The sequence below is a fragment of the Lepidochelys kempii genome, chromosome 8 (genome assembly GCF_965140265.1).
Source record: "Lepidochelys kempii isolate rLepKem1 chromosome 8, rLepKem1.hap2, whole genome shotgun sequence".
Classification (NCBI taxonomy): domain Eukaryota; kingdom Metazoa; phylum Chordata; order Testudines; family Cheloniidae; genus Lepidochelys; species Lepidochelys kempii.
In genome coordinates, this window is record NC_133263.1 from 31,433,405 (window position 1) to 31,448,968 (window position 15,564).

General features: G+C 41.3%; 1 protein-coding gene across 1 annotated transcript in view; it reads right to left on the bottom strand.

The window, feature by feature from the left end:
• Positions 1-15,564, bottom strand: part of LCP2 (lymphocyte cytosolic protein 2) — a 51,643-nt gene that overhangs the window by 1,130 nt on the left and 34,949 nt on the right. Inside the window, exons 7-19 of the mRNA XM_073355965.1 lie at positions 14,652-14,835; positions 13,539-13,639; positions 12,145-12,214; positions 10,912-10,995; positions 10,748-10,773; positions 10,637-10,656; positions 10,428-10,532; positions 9,263-9,293; positions 8,134-8,146; positions 6,717-6,852; positions 5,062-5,111; positions 3,526-3,629; positions 1,929-2,012 (exon numbers count right to left, since the gene is read on the bottom strand). Coding sequence (XP_073212066.1) covers positions 1,929-2,012; positions 3,526-3,629; positions 5,062-5,111; positions 6,717-6,852; positions 8,134-8,146; positions 9,263-9,293; positions 10,428-10,532; positions 10,637-10,656; positions 10,748-10,773; positions 10,912-10,995; positions 12,145-12,214; positions 13,539-13,639; positions 14,652-14,835 — 1,008 coding nt within the window. The remainder of the gene's footprint in view (positions 1-1,928; positions 2,013-3,525; positions 3,630-5,061; positions 5,112-6,716; positions 6,853-8,133; positions 8,147-9,262; positions 9,294-10,427; positions 10,533-10,636; positions 10,657-10,747; positions 10,774-10,911; positions 10,996-12,144; positions 12,215-13,538; positions 13,640-14,651; positions 14,836-15,564) is intronic.

The following is a 15,564-nucleotide window of genomic DNA, read 5'->3' on the forward strand; positions in this document are numbered from 1 at the left end:
GATTTTGGGACACTTAGCAAAATGTTATGTGTGAAATTCTGGCCTTAGTGAAGTTGTTGGCAAAACTTCCACTGACTTCAGAGAAGCCAGGATTTCAGCCCAAAAGGTGAAACCCATTGGTGTTTTGGGGACTTTTGTACAAAGCTGAAAGGGATGCAGTCTACTACACTTAGAGGTTTAGACAATCTTGGAATGTTCTAACCTGCTGCATAAGGGGAACTGGAGCCTTTTCTATCAGAGTGAATGGGAGGGAAATGGGGAAATGAAATATGCCCCTCCCAGTGAGTGCTGGTTTAAAATATCTTTAGGAAAAGTGGATTAGCTAGAGGGATGCAGGTTTCTTCCATAGATGATCTTACCTCCTGGAGACAAAAGTTTCTATTGAGCTCCCTACCATGTGAAGCTCTCCCCACTCATTATTCCATCTTACATATAAAAATTATATTACCATTATGGTCCTCGTGGCCCGTGCCGCTTCCCGTAGCTCCCATTGGCCAGGAACGGCAAACCGCGGCCACTGGGAGCTGCGGGTAGCCGTGCCTGCGGACAGTCAATGTAAACAAATTATCTTGTGGCCCGCTAGCGGATTACCTTGACGGGCCGCATGCAGCCTGCAGGTTGTCCACCACTGATCTAGAGTATGGGCTTAATAATCCTTAGACATCAGCTGAGCCTGGATCTGAGCTGACCTGTGTTGTTTTTTGTTGTATTCTTTGTAATAAACCCCACCCCCAAGAAGGGGGTGAGTTCAGTCTTTATGGTACGTGTGAACTGTGGTTTTAGAAAGACCAGGAGTACTTGTGGCACCTTAGAGACTAACAAATTTATTTGAGCATAAGCTTTCGTGGAGTACAGCCCACTTCATCAGATGCATAGAATGGAATATATAGTAAGAAGATTATATATATATATATACAGACACACACATACAGAAAACATGAAAAGGTGGAAGTTGCTATACCAGCTCTAAGAGGTTAATTAATTAAGATGAGCTATTATCAGCAGGAGGAAAAAAAAACTTTTGTGGTGATAATCAAGATGGCCCACTTCAGACAGTTGACAAGAAGGTGTGAGGATACTTAACATGGCGAAATTAATTCCAGTTCAGCAGTTTCTCGTTGGAGTCTGGTTTTGAAGCTTTTCTATTGCAAAATTGCCACCTTTAAGTCTGTTACTTCCTCCTCCTGGTTTTTGAATGTTATGATTCCTGATGTAAGATTTGTGTCCACTTAATCTTTTTGCATAGAGACTGTCTGTCTGGTTTGGCCAATGTACATGGCAGAGGGGCATTGCTAGCACATGATGGCATATTTCATATTGGTAGATGTGCAGGTGAAAGAGCCCCTGATGGCATGGCTAATGTGATTAGGTTCTATGATGGTGCCACTTTAATAGATATGTGGACAGAGCTGGCATCGGGCTATGTTGCAAGGATAGGTTCCTGGGTTAGTGTTTTTGTTGTGTGGTTACTGGTGAGTATTTGCTTCATGTTGGTGGGCTGTCTGTAAACGAGGACTATTTTTAGAATAGTTTAAGAAAGGTGCCCATGTATGGTTAGTTTCTTCCTTACTGATCCAAGTTTTTAATAGCCCTCTGATAATGCTCTGCCAATCTGAACACTGTATGCTTAATCAGTCTGTGTAAGTACCTTTTTGTTTGGGTAAATGCAGGTGTGTGTGTGTGTGTGTGTGTGTGTGTACACCATCACTACCTCTCCCCCTCCACACACACATATAGGATGTGCCATGACATTTTGCGGGTACATTGATAGTGGCCTGGAGAAAATCTGGACTAGAATCTCTTTATGTAAAAGTTGTGTTCATTCACTTTTTCTATATGAATGCAAAGACATATATCAGGACACAAACCATTTAAACAATGTGCCAAGTATATCTATATCCATTTAAGGGTAACTGCTAACACTGTACCTTATTTATATTCCTAAGAGCTGCTTCTGCTTCCTGCCGGCTGATGTCTGCAACATACCACTCTGCATTCAGTGAGTCCTGAAACTTTTTTTTTTTTTGGGAGGGAAAGAGGAGAAAGTTGGGTGTCAGTGAATTAATTTATGTGATGTTATAAACATACATGCACAGAAATAGAGAAGAATTTAAATGGAGGAGGGGAAGGGGAAGTAGTGTATTTCCAGATACAGGGATGACCATTTTTAGTTTTGACCTTGTTAAGTTGATTTAATCATTCCAATACTCTTTGAAGGTGTTTGCACATGCTGCCACCTTGCTACCATGGAAACCAGAGAAGTGAGGACCTTAGGTTTTTGGTAAACATTCTATTTCCTGTAACATTTCTTTTGTTATGTCCAGATGAGTCACAGACATCTTAGGTCTCTCCTATTTTTACCATCAGCTGAGTTTAGAACTGTGGCTTGCTGTGGGCTCCCAAGCACCAAACCCATGCACGTACAAACCTGTCTTACATGACTATTCAACGCATTAGCAAAAATCAGGTGCTAAGTGGAGGTGGTCTTCAAAGAAATATAGAGTAGGACTGTACTCGGAGAGACCGAATTTTCTTCTCTCACCCATTTTAGGTTGGTTTATTTGAGAGGAGAATTGAGTCCAAACCATCTGCGGGTATTTCAGCACATCTTTGCAAGACAGGAAGTGGTCTAGTAAACTTCACTATAGCTTCTGACTGTTTCACTGTACGTGTTTGCTGTATCTTCACTCCTCTTTTGTTTGGTGAAGACCAAGTAAGGAACAAAGGTTGGACATCGCAAGGCAAACCAGCAGCAAATGCAACAGTGTTTACCAAAGAATAACTGCAGACTATAAAACCAATTTAGGAAAAACATAATCTCACATTTAGTTGATTTGCTGTGCAAAGTGATTAGGATTAATGTCTGTCACATCATAGATGATTCATGCCTCCCCATTCTTGGGGCCACAATCGAAAAGGGATGACATGTGACTGCCCCACACATCTCCTCTGGCCAGTGAGCCCCCCAGCCCTGCTACCCCTGCTTCACCAGAGTTACCTGAACAAGAGGTGGGGGGGGCGCTCTGTCCTTCTCCCGATGTGCCTTCCCCCCAGCATGTCGGCTGCTCTCCCTGGCAGCCAGGCCCGGGCAAGGAGCAGGATGGAGCTGCTTCTCATGTGGCTGAAGCCAGTCACTACGGGTTGCTGCTGTGTGCAGCACGGCAGCTGCCTGAGAGACAGCCCATCTGGGAGGAGGTGGCAGTGGTGGGCTGCCCCCTGCCTGGGCTCAGTGCTGGGGGATGGACTAAGTGAGCCAAAAATGGGCTGTGGAGAGAGGGGCTTTCTCTCAGGCAGCCATGCTGCACAGAGCAATGAGACCCTGAGTGGCCAGTGTGAGAAGTGGCTGGTCCTGCCCCTTCTGCTCCTGGCCTGGACCACCTCTGAGGGACGGGCTGGGCATGTCACGGGGCAGGTACAACAGGAGAAGGGAGCCCCTCTTCCTCCCCCTCCTCCAGGCCAAGCAAAATCGGGGGGGGGGGCACTTGACCCTCTATACCCCCCTACCTCTGAGTCACATTATTATACCTCATCTTCATCCATGCTTGGTGGCTGCACAATCTGCCTGTTAGGAGTTGGTAATGGAGGTCTGCCATCTGCTGGGCCTTTTGAAGGAGCTCTATTGATGTTACCTTTAAAGTTCCAGAATACATTTAAATTAAAAACAGAAAGATAAAACTTACTCTATGGAGCAGATATTAGAGTGTAGTTTAGGACTTTGATTCTCAGTAATACCAAGGCCTCTTTACACCACTCAGGCAGCATAAGGGGCCTTAAAGTGGGTGAAAAATATACTCACACTTAGTGCAATTGAGAATCTGACCTAGATTTCTTTATGTAATGGGACAAATTCATCTTTGGTATTACATGAGGGTTACTCCCATGGACTTTAATGGAACTTCAGGAGCTATGGATGCCTCAAAGGCAACTGTATTTGAAATAGGAATTACAGACGATGAACTCTATCTCAATTATTTAACTATGACAGTATCTTCAGTTACCTTAGCTACAGCTAACCTGAACTTCTACAGGTTTCAGAGTAGCAGCCGTGTTAGTCTGTATCCGCAAAAAGAAAAGGAGGACTTGTGGCACCTTAGAGACTAACAAATCTACTTATGCGCAAATAAATTTGTCAGTCTCTAAGGTGCCACAAGTCCTCCTTTTCTTTAAACTTCTACAGTTACAAACCACAAGGTCGCTCTGCTACAAGTTTATAAAATTGTATTGGAGAGAGAAAAAATTTGCTGCTTTTTTTTCCTTTGTGGAAACCTTGGACATTTAAATTAATGGTAACAGCTACCAGTGTTGAACATTCTTGAATGTTATGCCAAGAGATCATGATTTTCAGTGTTGCTTATTTTTAATTACAGTATTTTTTGCGAATTAAATATGTAGCTGAGACAAACTTAATTTCACCTTGGAAATGTCTTTCATACCAGCCCAGGTATTGGTGTAGCATTATACAGATCTGAAACATTCATTGCTTTTCCCTACCATCACACAAATCATTATTGGAATGATATAATCACATGGAACCTTCAGCATGAATGTAGTCAATAGATAGTAATCTGAGACTAGTGCTTTTAAATTATAGCTCTAGTGAAGCAAACATTTATATCAAATTTTGTCAGTGCCTTAACTGTATAGACAGCATTGCCAAAATTTAACAAGAAAAAGAAAACACCTTAAACATAGACTAAATGAACTAAAGAAGTTAAGTAACCAATGTTTAAAGTGGTCTGAAAAAGTTAGGGGTCTATCATAATTTGGGAGTAGCAGTTCTGGTAAAACAATACTTAAAGTGTGCTCCTCAGAGACCTTTTTGGTGCTGCTGCTGCAGGAGTAAAGAGATGGACCAGAGCATCTAATATGAAAATAAAATGCATTCTTTACTCCTGGTGGGGTGGGAATGTGCCTTCCCCCACCCACCCACTTTAAGCACTGTTTGATAGTTTTTTATTGCTTTTAAATCCAAAAGCTGAGCATCCATGACAGATATCATGCGCTGCAACCGTAAGACTTCATTACATTTGGAGTGGAAATCCAGGTGCACAGAATACAAACCTAGCTGAAAGCGTGGTGGTAGTGATCCGCTTGAAGAAAGGCTGTTAGTACTGTTAAAGAAATCAATGAAATTGAAGTTTAACACACATAGGGTATGTTGCTATAACTATATTATTTAATATTTTATACTGTGGCAGCTCCCAGAGGCACAGACCTGAGCCCCTTTGTGTTACATGCGATACAAAGATGGAAGCATACATAGTGCATGTCCCCAAAGGGTTCCATCCTTCTTTCTTTTTAGCACGCATGACAGATAAAGACATCCTGGTCTGCCCTGTATGAAAATTCACATGGTAATTATCGCCACTATTAACTCTCCTTGAGGTCTGGCACTCGGAGATAAGGTGCAGAGGGGCAGGGAACAGTCCATGGCACTACTACTCCTATAGGGACCATTTCAAGATCAGTACAATTGGAACCTAATTTCCCTCTAGAACCTATATCTCTGTTGGGTTTCCAACCCATGACCCCTTCCCAAGCTCTTTCCTCATAAAGGGAGTATATGAAGCAAAACTACAAACTGTTACTCATTCTGGAATTTCCCCAAAACTTCCCCCCTTCTGTGTCATCGTTCGCCCCCAGCCCCCGCCTTGGCTGAAGAACAAGCATCACTCAAACATTCAAGTTCCAGGAGGTGCAAAAACTTGACAAGAGCTGTGCCAGTGACTGAGTTCACACTTCTAGCCTCATCTATGCTTAGTTTGTTTGTTCTGCTCTTGCTGAACTATTCAGCCCCACTTTATAAGCTCTACAAAGGCCTTTTCAACTTCTTGTTAGAAATTTCTATAATTGAAACCAGCTCTCTTGGCAGTCCCAAAATGACAGCAGCCAAAGGCAACAATGAATTTATCAGATCTTATCTCTTTTTCCCAGAAAAGTTTCACCTAAGAACCCACTGCCAAGGGCTCCTCTTTTCCAGTGTCCAAATGAACCTCTCTTTGGATGTTCTGCAAAAAAGGCTCTGACTAAAATGTATATTATCATAGTGTCTCAAGCTCTTCTTTTAAGAAGAGGCATCTAATTTTGGATGTCCAGCTGTAGACACCTAAGGCCTGAGTTGTTTTTTTTTTAAACAGGGACTGAGTACCCACAATTCCAGTTGAAGTCAATGGGAACTGCAAGTGCTACAGTAATGCCTAGAATCCTCCTTCTGGGATCAGAACCCCATTGAGATAGGCACTACCCAGATGTATAATAAGACAGTCTCTGCCCCCAAGAGAGTTTACAATCTCAGTAGACAAGGTAGAGAAAGAATGGGAGAAACAGATAAATGCCTTTAGCGGGGCACTCAAAAATTGAAGGACCCAAAATTAGTGTCTAATTGTAGCTCTTACCAAAGAGGTCCTAATAGACTCCTCTCTTAATGTAGAACTAAGAGAGCATCCTAGTGTACCTGATATATATTGTCTGTATCTTTGGATTATATAGAGACTTAAGGTCTTGGGTATCATGGTTTTACAGCACTGGGGGATTCCCCTAAGATGGTGGAAACAGCCCAAAGCAAACAGAGGGGAGCTAAGGATCTGGCCTGTAGATATTAAACTCGTTGGGTAGTAATCATGTGTTCTTTTGGGTCTTGTACAGCATTATATACACTCTCATTCCTTAACAAGTAATAGCTCAAAATAAGTGAGACAATAACTAGTGCAACAAACCTTTCTGCATATGATCCAGGCATACTGTTGGATCCTGAAGGACTGTGTTTAGGGGGTGGCTTGACAGTCCTTGAAGGGAATGTGTTGGAGCTGAAGGGGGGCAAAGATAGCTGTTGTGCCGGTCTCTGGGGGATTGCTGTGAAGAGGAAAAGAGAGCTAGCTAAAAATATTAGCGTGAGGTTACCATGGGTACTCGTAAAAGCAGCTTGTAAAAAGGGGTGAAGTGAACGAATACTATCACACTGCAGACGGCAGTCTATCTAATCAGATACAAGCAATGGAGCAGTCTGTCATTAAAAAGCCCTTCAGAACAATATACTGGGTCTTGGAATATTAATTTATTGATGGTAGATGGTTTATTCTTGTGTATTCATTTTAGAGGTGGAAAATTCAGTAGAAAATGTCAAGTTTTTTTTAATCGTGTTTGTTTCTGAAACATTAGATAAGCTACAGTCCAGCTTTAGAAACCCCTTAACTAAAATATTACACTAAAATTAAAGACAAAGTCCCCTAGTCAGCTTTCTCTGCCATGACATTGCTGACCCTTGGATTTGAGACTTCTTTATTGTGCATCCTCCGCCTCAGGGATTTGTGTTCTGATGCCATCTTCATTGTATGGGTCAGCAGACAATTGGGCTACCATGCCAAAGATCTATAGCATGATAAACTTGCTCTCCTTGGCACTACTCTCAGCCCAAGTTGGATTGGCAATAGGGGTGGAGGTTCAGAATGTGAATTCAGATCAGAATTGTGTAAATGGCCTCAACTTTTAATGGGATGAACCAAAACTCTGATATAGTCAACCTTAGACGTTGGCATGTTGGAAAGCAAAAAGTGAATTTTACAACTTTGGTCCATATACATTATTTTTGTTATAAAGCATTACACAGCATCTCAGGAACTGTGAGGGGGGATAACTTATAAATGCTATTATTATTATTATTACTATTTGAGCCAAATATTACTCTTTGCTCACATGAGTCATTAGGACTATCCTCACATGAAGTTGATAGCACTATATGTTGGAAGAATGCAAGCAGGGTCTGGCCAATTATCTTATAGTAGATCAAGAGGTCACTAGGTTTTCATTCCTGCTTTTTAGGTGCTCCATGGAAATATTTGTACAGATATATACTAAGTTAATGGTTATAAAATTGTAATACATTTAGATAAGCGTAGAAAATACTGGTGTCTTGTAACTGGCTGACTGGAAGAAATTGTTGATATGCTCCAACTTCCTGTTTTTTGTGGCTTCATTACTTAAATTTGTGTGACATTTTTGAAGATTCCTACAGTCTGTCAAGTTATGCTGTGCTACCTTTTTTATTTTACAGTAGTAACTATAAATAGATCTGTGCAGTCTTTCATTTGAGCTTTTTAACAGAGAGAGAGAATGTAAAATAATTTAAGCACTTACACTCATCTTCTTCCTGGGGAGAGAGGGGAAAAAAACAACAACAATGAACATTAAGAGGTTTATAATATCATAACTCTTAAAAATATTATCTCTTTACAAAAGCTACAATAGAAAAGTAGGTGATTTTTTGAGTATGCAGGTAATTCATGATGGGCTGCCTACATTTACCTAATACGTTGATATCATTGTCTTTGTGAAACACCAAATTCATTTTTTTTTAATTGTGGTACTGAGGCAAGGAAATCACAGGTCTAGATTTTCAAAAGTGAGTAGTGATTTAGGTGCATCAATTTTTGGGTGCATAACTTGAAACAGCTTAAAGAGGTCGGAGGACAGAACTTCAGCTGAGGTAAATTGTCATAGTTTCCAGAGCAGGAGTTCAGCACTCTGAAGTTCCTTTAAGATCTGTCAAGTCGGGGGAGCCTCAAACTGGGGTATACAAAATCACTAGTACCTTTAGAAAAAAAAAATCTGGGCCTTGACACTCTGCCTTTTCTTTATAATGCCTCTAATATCTAAAATAACATATCCGGGATTAAACTGTCCTGGAGCAAATTTGTATGGAGGAAACTGACTGAAAGTGAAGCTGTGTGCTAAGTAGGAACTACAGGAGAAACTCAGTTATGAACAGCTCGGGAATGGAGGTTGTTTGTAACTCTGAACATTTTGTAACTCTGAACAAAAACATTATGGTTGTTGTTTCAAAAGTTAACAACAGAACATCGACTTAATACAGCTTTGAAACTTTACTATGCAGAAGAAAAATGCTGCTTTTAACCAACTTTGTTTAAATAAAACAAGCATACTTACCTTGTCAAATCTTTTTTTAAACTTTCCCTTTATTTTTTAGTAGTTTACATTTAACACAGTAATAAACTGTACAATATTTGCTTTTTTTAATCTCTGCTACCTGATTGCGTACTTCTGATTCCAAATGAGATGTGTGTGGTTGATCGATCAGTTTGTAACTCTGGTGTTCGTAACTTGGAGGTTCTATTGCATAAGTATGTAAAGGAACTAGTCCATGTTAAACAGAACTACCAGCTTATGCAAGTTTTTTAATTCTATTGTAACACATACTTTAAAATCTTCTAATTGTAAAATAGTGTTTGCTCTGAAATATACTTACATCATATCTTCTTTCTGGTGCCCAGCCTTGCCTAAAATGAAGTAGGTGAAGAAACCAAATGTGAATTTTAGATGTAGAAAGTGTGAAAGAATTATACTCTACCCATATATACAGTGGGCCATGTTTTCAGCTCAGACTTAAGCTGATGTCAGTTTTTGCAGACACAAATGAATATGGGTATCAGTTTTAATCAGCAATTTCTTTTGCTCGTTTAGATATAAGTTCTTGATTTGCAACCACAAGAAGGTACTTGGATGTCTAAGCCCTGATCCTGTAATGAGCTTTGCAGAGATTCAGGGGTCCATCTGTGTGGAATTTATTGCATGGTTGGGGCTTAATTGATCTACATTTCAAGTGAAATAGTGCACCTGCTGTTTTCCTCACACAGAAATGGAGTTTGAGTATCTGGCCTTAAACTTCAACTGAATAATGAAAATATTAATTGTTCCCATGGAGCCCTTAGCCACACTGTCGTAGCTGAGGGCAGGCTTGTATGAAGATATCTGGCCTCCTTCCTAGCATTTTGGCTGCTGGTTGGTTAGCAGACCTCATAGTATGTTTCTTTTATGTGGTATACAACCCTATCCAGAAGCTGTGTAAGAAAGGCCAGCTCTTGCTAAAGGAAGTTTTTTGTCAAGAATTCAGGGATTTGCAGGGTGACAGAGCTGGCCAAGTTGTGGGGAATAAATGAAAGCCTTCTCCCTCCACCATATCATAAAAGGGATATGGAGGTGGGGGTTGAGTTTGGTAGTCAGGATAATGAGGAAAAAGAAGTCTTTCTAGGAAGAAGACTAGAGCTGATGGGAGAATCATGGATACCATCCTCTTCTCTTCTGGAACTTGGCTGAAGTGAGCCGTACTTTGGGCCTTAACTGTGGCCTTTCAGACAGGGTTTTGGAGCTGTGCTCTGTCTCCACTCCAGCTCCAGGCAAAAACCTGCAGCTCCTCTGCTCCAAGTTCCGCTCCAAAGCCCTGCTTTCGGATGAGGCAAGCCCTGCTGTATTTGTGTTTGGCCCTTAAAAAGGCAGGGCTTTTTCACATTACAATAAGTGGGCAACACTCTTAGGCAGTGGTGTCTCTACCGACATTGACTAATTGTGTTTTCCAGATTGTTGTTGAAAATAGTTAAATATAGTTGTATTAACATTTAAAAATAAATGTTTACTTTACGGGTGGTGGCTTCCTTCCAGGGACTGGATTGCCTCTTTCATGTTTATCGGCTGGTGGTATGGGAGGCTTTTGTATCTTTGCTAACTGTTCTCCCAGAGATCTAAAATACAAGAGAGAGATGGTATAGCAAAGGTCAAATGCTCTTTACTGCAATATAATTTGGTAACACTGATAGTGTATGTCACCCAGAGGCTAATGTCTTACCTTAGTTGTGGTGCCATGGGCTGTAAAACAGTAAGGAAAAGTTATAAGAACATATAAATATATTTTAAAATAGATCCAGGTACAATAAGAACCAACTAAATGGCCTCTTACCTTGTCAGGAAACACTGCCCTCTTCCCTGAAAAGAATAAAAAACAACACTTAAAAAAAAACTTAAATAATTCATTATAAGTTCTGTGAAATAGTGGAGGCTCGCCAGGCCTGGTTTTGATACCTTTTCTGGTGCAAGATGAACTTAGCATGAACAGATACTGACCTGCTGCTGGGCTGTCTCTTTCAAACGTCGGCCCAGGACGATCCAGTGGGGGTTTTGTACGTCTGTCTATAGAAGGAGCTGGGGCTAAACATAAATACTGTGTAAAATATTATGCTAATATAATGTATCTGTCACAATCTGGTGTCCCTTCTTAGAGTTGCAAGCAATACAATTAGGGGTCATAATTAATAGTTAAGGTTGGCTGAATTTTGTGTTAGCTTCTTTATAAGGTTGATGGACAATATCAATGTTTTAAAGCATTTTAAAATATTTTATTGATTTTAAATTTTCATTTGCCCAAAATTATGGGGGATGTCAGACAATGGCGGGGGTCAAACTAATTATTTAATGATGGTAGACACTGACATTCAAAAAGTTAAAGCTTTATAACCATTAAAAGACAAATTGTCAAATATACAAAGTAAATATCCTTAAATCAAACTTTAAGTTCTTAGACAATGTAAGAAATTCTGCTTATCTGTAAATTTTGATTATTATCAATGGAAATATTTCTTCATTGCTTTCAGGGAGTCAGCAAGGGGTGTATCCACCCCACACAAGGCCTGAAGGGGTTAAGGTGACCAGGTAGGCCAATTAACTGCTTAGGCTGCATCTGGAGTAGGAGCCAGGAAGCAGGGATTAATTAGAGACAAGACTCAGCTGGGCAGGAGCAGGAGGACCCTGTATAAAGCCCAGAAGAGTGGGGAGACTTTGCAGGGAAATAGTTTGCAGTTACTCCCTGTAAGGAGGGAATCTGGGCTGGCAAACCTGGTGGGGAGAGCCAGAAAGATAAGAGAGGCTTGGTGGAAAGCAGGCAGGTGTGGGATAGGGCATACCTTGGCTGCTGATGAGATGACCCCTGGGCGGGAACCTGGAGTACAAGATGGGATTGGGTTCCCCTCCCAGCCACTGGGGAAGTGGCACAGACCAGGCAGTGAAGAGCGATCTGCCTGGGACAATTCGTGCTGGAAGGCTTTGATACCCCAGAAGAAAAAGCAGGAGCTCCTGGAGCCAGAGAGGGGCTGCAGGCTAAGAGACATGGAGTGCAACCACAGAAGGGGTGTCGGTCTGGCAGAACAAATTCCCAGTACTGCCAGGAGGCGGTGCCATACAGCGGTGAGTAGAGCACCCCATCACAGGGGGATAGAGCCACTAAAACAGCTCTAGCTGGAGACCATGAAAATATGCATTGTACCATAGTTTAAAAAAACCCAGACAAATATTTTCACTTACGTTTTAAAGGCTTGGCACTTTTATCCCTATTCACATCATTATTGCTTGATGGAGGAGGGTAGGGTGACATCTAAAACAAATGGTTTTTCAAATGATTAAAGTCTTTTCTGCATGTCCAGAGTTCAAGGATTTTTGTCTTATCCTCTGTGGCTATTGAACACATCTCCAAAATCAGCTGTCAACCTGTGCATCTGTTAGAGCCCAAAGGGCCATTAGGGTCCCCACCTCCACCGCCACACCCATTGCAGAATACTATCCAGGTAAAAGGCCTTTTCTGGCAACTGCAGCATTGTCCCTGTCATCTCTCTGCCCCTTTGCAGGAAACCCTTAGTGCAGAGTTCATTCCAGGGCAGGTTGGGAGCATGTCAGGGGCAGGAGGGAGGAGTAGCTAGAATAGTCTTGCTTAACTCCTGATGAAGAGTTTTGTGCACATAAATCAAGGTCAAAAGTTATGAGCAGATCAAGGAGAGCATGGGAGCCTAGTCTTGCATTAAGGAGAGAGCTGCTGTGTCAGGGGCTGTCAAGTTCCTAGTGGCAGGACTGAGACCAAAGAGAGGAATGTGTTGCTGCGTATCTCATGAAAACGATTAAAGTGATTGCACTTAAGCCTGTAGTGCCTCAGACACACCTATTCTTGCCAGAGTTTCATTGTATGGCCTTCCAAGTAATGGAGGGGAGAGGTACAGCAGACTTCATACCACTCAGTAGGGAGTTCAGTGCTTACTGATTAGTTTTACTTGTATCCATATATAGCTTTCATGCACATTTGTGCTGGAATACAGAAAATGTGTATAGCCAGCTCAAGGGCTTGCAAGATCAAAGCCTTAATCTGCCAAATTAGGAAAAGGGTAGTTCTGTTAACCCAGTGGGTGTTGACAAATTCTGAGTGTATCTAAGAAAGCCTTCAGCAGGGGAGGGCAATGCCACTTCTTTATCCTTAACTTTGCTTGTTGCCTTTGGCGAGTCAGTTCAGTGCTCTTACCTTTCCATCTCATTCAGCGCCAGATCCTGTAAACCCTTCCCCCTCCATGGAGTGCTGCCAAATTCAATGGGACTGCCATGGAAGTGACAGTTTTCAAGATCAAGCCCTCTGGGGAAAGCCAGAGTAGTGCTAAACAAGGTGTTCAAAGGCTACCATTTTCTTGAGAATTGGCAAATGGTCACTAATTACCAGTGTATATGGCAACATTGCAGTATAAAACAATTTCCATATATTTGTTCCACAAAAAAGAAGTAATCATTTTAGCAAAAAATAATTTTTCTTACAGCCAAAATAATTTCCCTCCTCTTTGTACACACACAATCATTATGTTGGACATGGAGTTATACTTGGACCTTCTAGGACATAATGCTAACAGAAACAAATGACATATTCTTTAAGAAAAGAAACATACAGGAGTGCCTCTACCCGCATATGATGCTGGTACAGGGGATGGGCCAGGTCGCTGTGGTGGAATAGGAGGCTGGGGAGATGGTCTAGCCGTTGTGGGTCTATCTAAAAAAATAAATAAATAAAAATTACAGACTGAACAGTTAAACACAAAAAAGGTTATTTTTCTTTCTCTCTGATTAGATCTTCATTCTTAAGTTTAGTTTATGGTTATGTAATTTTACATTACATGAAGAATCCAATTTTGCTGTGTTATATCTCTATAAATCCATAGTGACTCTGTCAGTGGTTGTTTTACTTTCCCTGTCCTTTTTACACCTGACGACTAGAATGTCACTCTGGTATTACGTGCACACACACACCCCGGGCTCAGTTGTCTGTTGGCCTACACTTTATGTATTCATTCACACCACTGCAAAGTAAGTATAAAATACACCAATCCAGATGGTAGTGTTTTGCACCGAAGTAAATGACCTCACAGGTGTAGGCCAATGGAGAATCAGGACTAGAAAATGATGAAAGTATGCACGATATGCTCTGGGATCAAGTCAACTCCACATAGAAGCGATATAAAATTACAATGAAAATAGGTGTAAGTATTGTATCTTGCACTAGTTACATAGTGTAACACCAAACTAAATGGGGGGAAGTGTGTGTTTATCTTGATGCAGATCCCAAACAAAAGTCTCAGCCTTCATCCTACTGAAGACCAGGGCAAAATTCAGTGACCTGTTTGTTTTTTTGTTTTTGTTTTAGAGAAACAAACCTTCTGGCATCTTTCTTTCTATGACTAATTTTTTAGCATGTGCTTAACTTAACATGTATATTCACTAAGACTGCTTTGCCTACAACTAATAAGGCCTCTATCCAGCAAAGTGAACTCCTAAGTTGTCCCTTCAATATGCCTAAACCTCAATGTGATAAGACCAGAAGTTTAATGCTTTCACTCTCTTAGTTGCCAGTCTCAGAAAACATCCCAGAGTTTCCACAAATTTGCATCTTTCCATGAAAAGACATTTAGAAAATCCACAAAGAGGTCTAGTAAAAGGCTCTATATTCTATTACCAATTCCCTAAAATATCCCATCCCTTCCAAAATTACATTTTGCACCAGTTACCTATGTACTCAGTGTTGCTTGGAATTGACTTGGCAGGAAATATGACATTATGGGGTGCTACGTCATTGTTGGATGGAGGAGGTTCATAATCATCACTGTCATGTCCTGGTTCATCAGTTGGTGATTCATAATCAGCGTCTTGTTCCTGTTCCTCATCTGGGCTTTCATAATCATCTTCTTCTTCCTGCCATATGCAAGTGAAACACAGACAATGATTAGATACTACATAACTTAATGCAATAAGTTATGTAGTAAGCTTGTGTTTTTTACATGGTCTTGTCTTTCATCTTGCAGGATACCAAATTTTATCACCAGCACTCAGGGATTGTTTCATCTCTTCATCAAATGAAGTGATGGAGTGTATCAACATTTACACAGAGCATAACACTGCACAGCAGTTTAGCATAGGAAATGAATATCCTTTTACAATAGGAAACCCTGAGGAAGCTTAACAAGAGAGAGAGTTGAAACTCAGTTGAATTTTTTTTCTCTCTAGGCTCTCATACTCGACCTATCTCCCAAGCCTCTAAGATTTAAAAAAGTTGCAGGGGATGTACTGGACCTCAGTTTTATTTCTCATGCAACCGATGTCAGAAGGTGCCTCCTAGCGCCAAACTGGGGAATCATCCAGTGGTGCACTCTTCCTTAATGATGCTTCCTGCAAAAGCAGGTCTTTGTTAGGGGCTTTGTAGTCATGTGGTTCTGACCCAGCCCAAATAGGTATATTGTGAGATCTGATAGGACAGTGATGGGCAACCTCCAGCCCGTGGGCCACATGTGGCCCATCAGGGTAATCTGATTGTGGGCCCCAAGACATTTTGCTGACATTGACCGTCCACAAGCACCACCCCCTGCAGCTCCCAGTAGCCAGGGTTCTCAGTTCCCAGCCAATGGGAGCTGTGGGGAGTGGCAC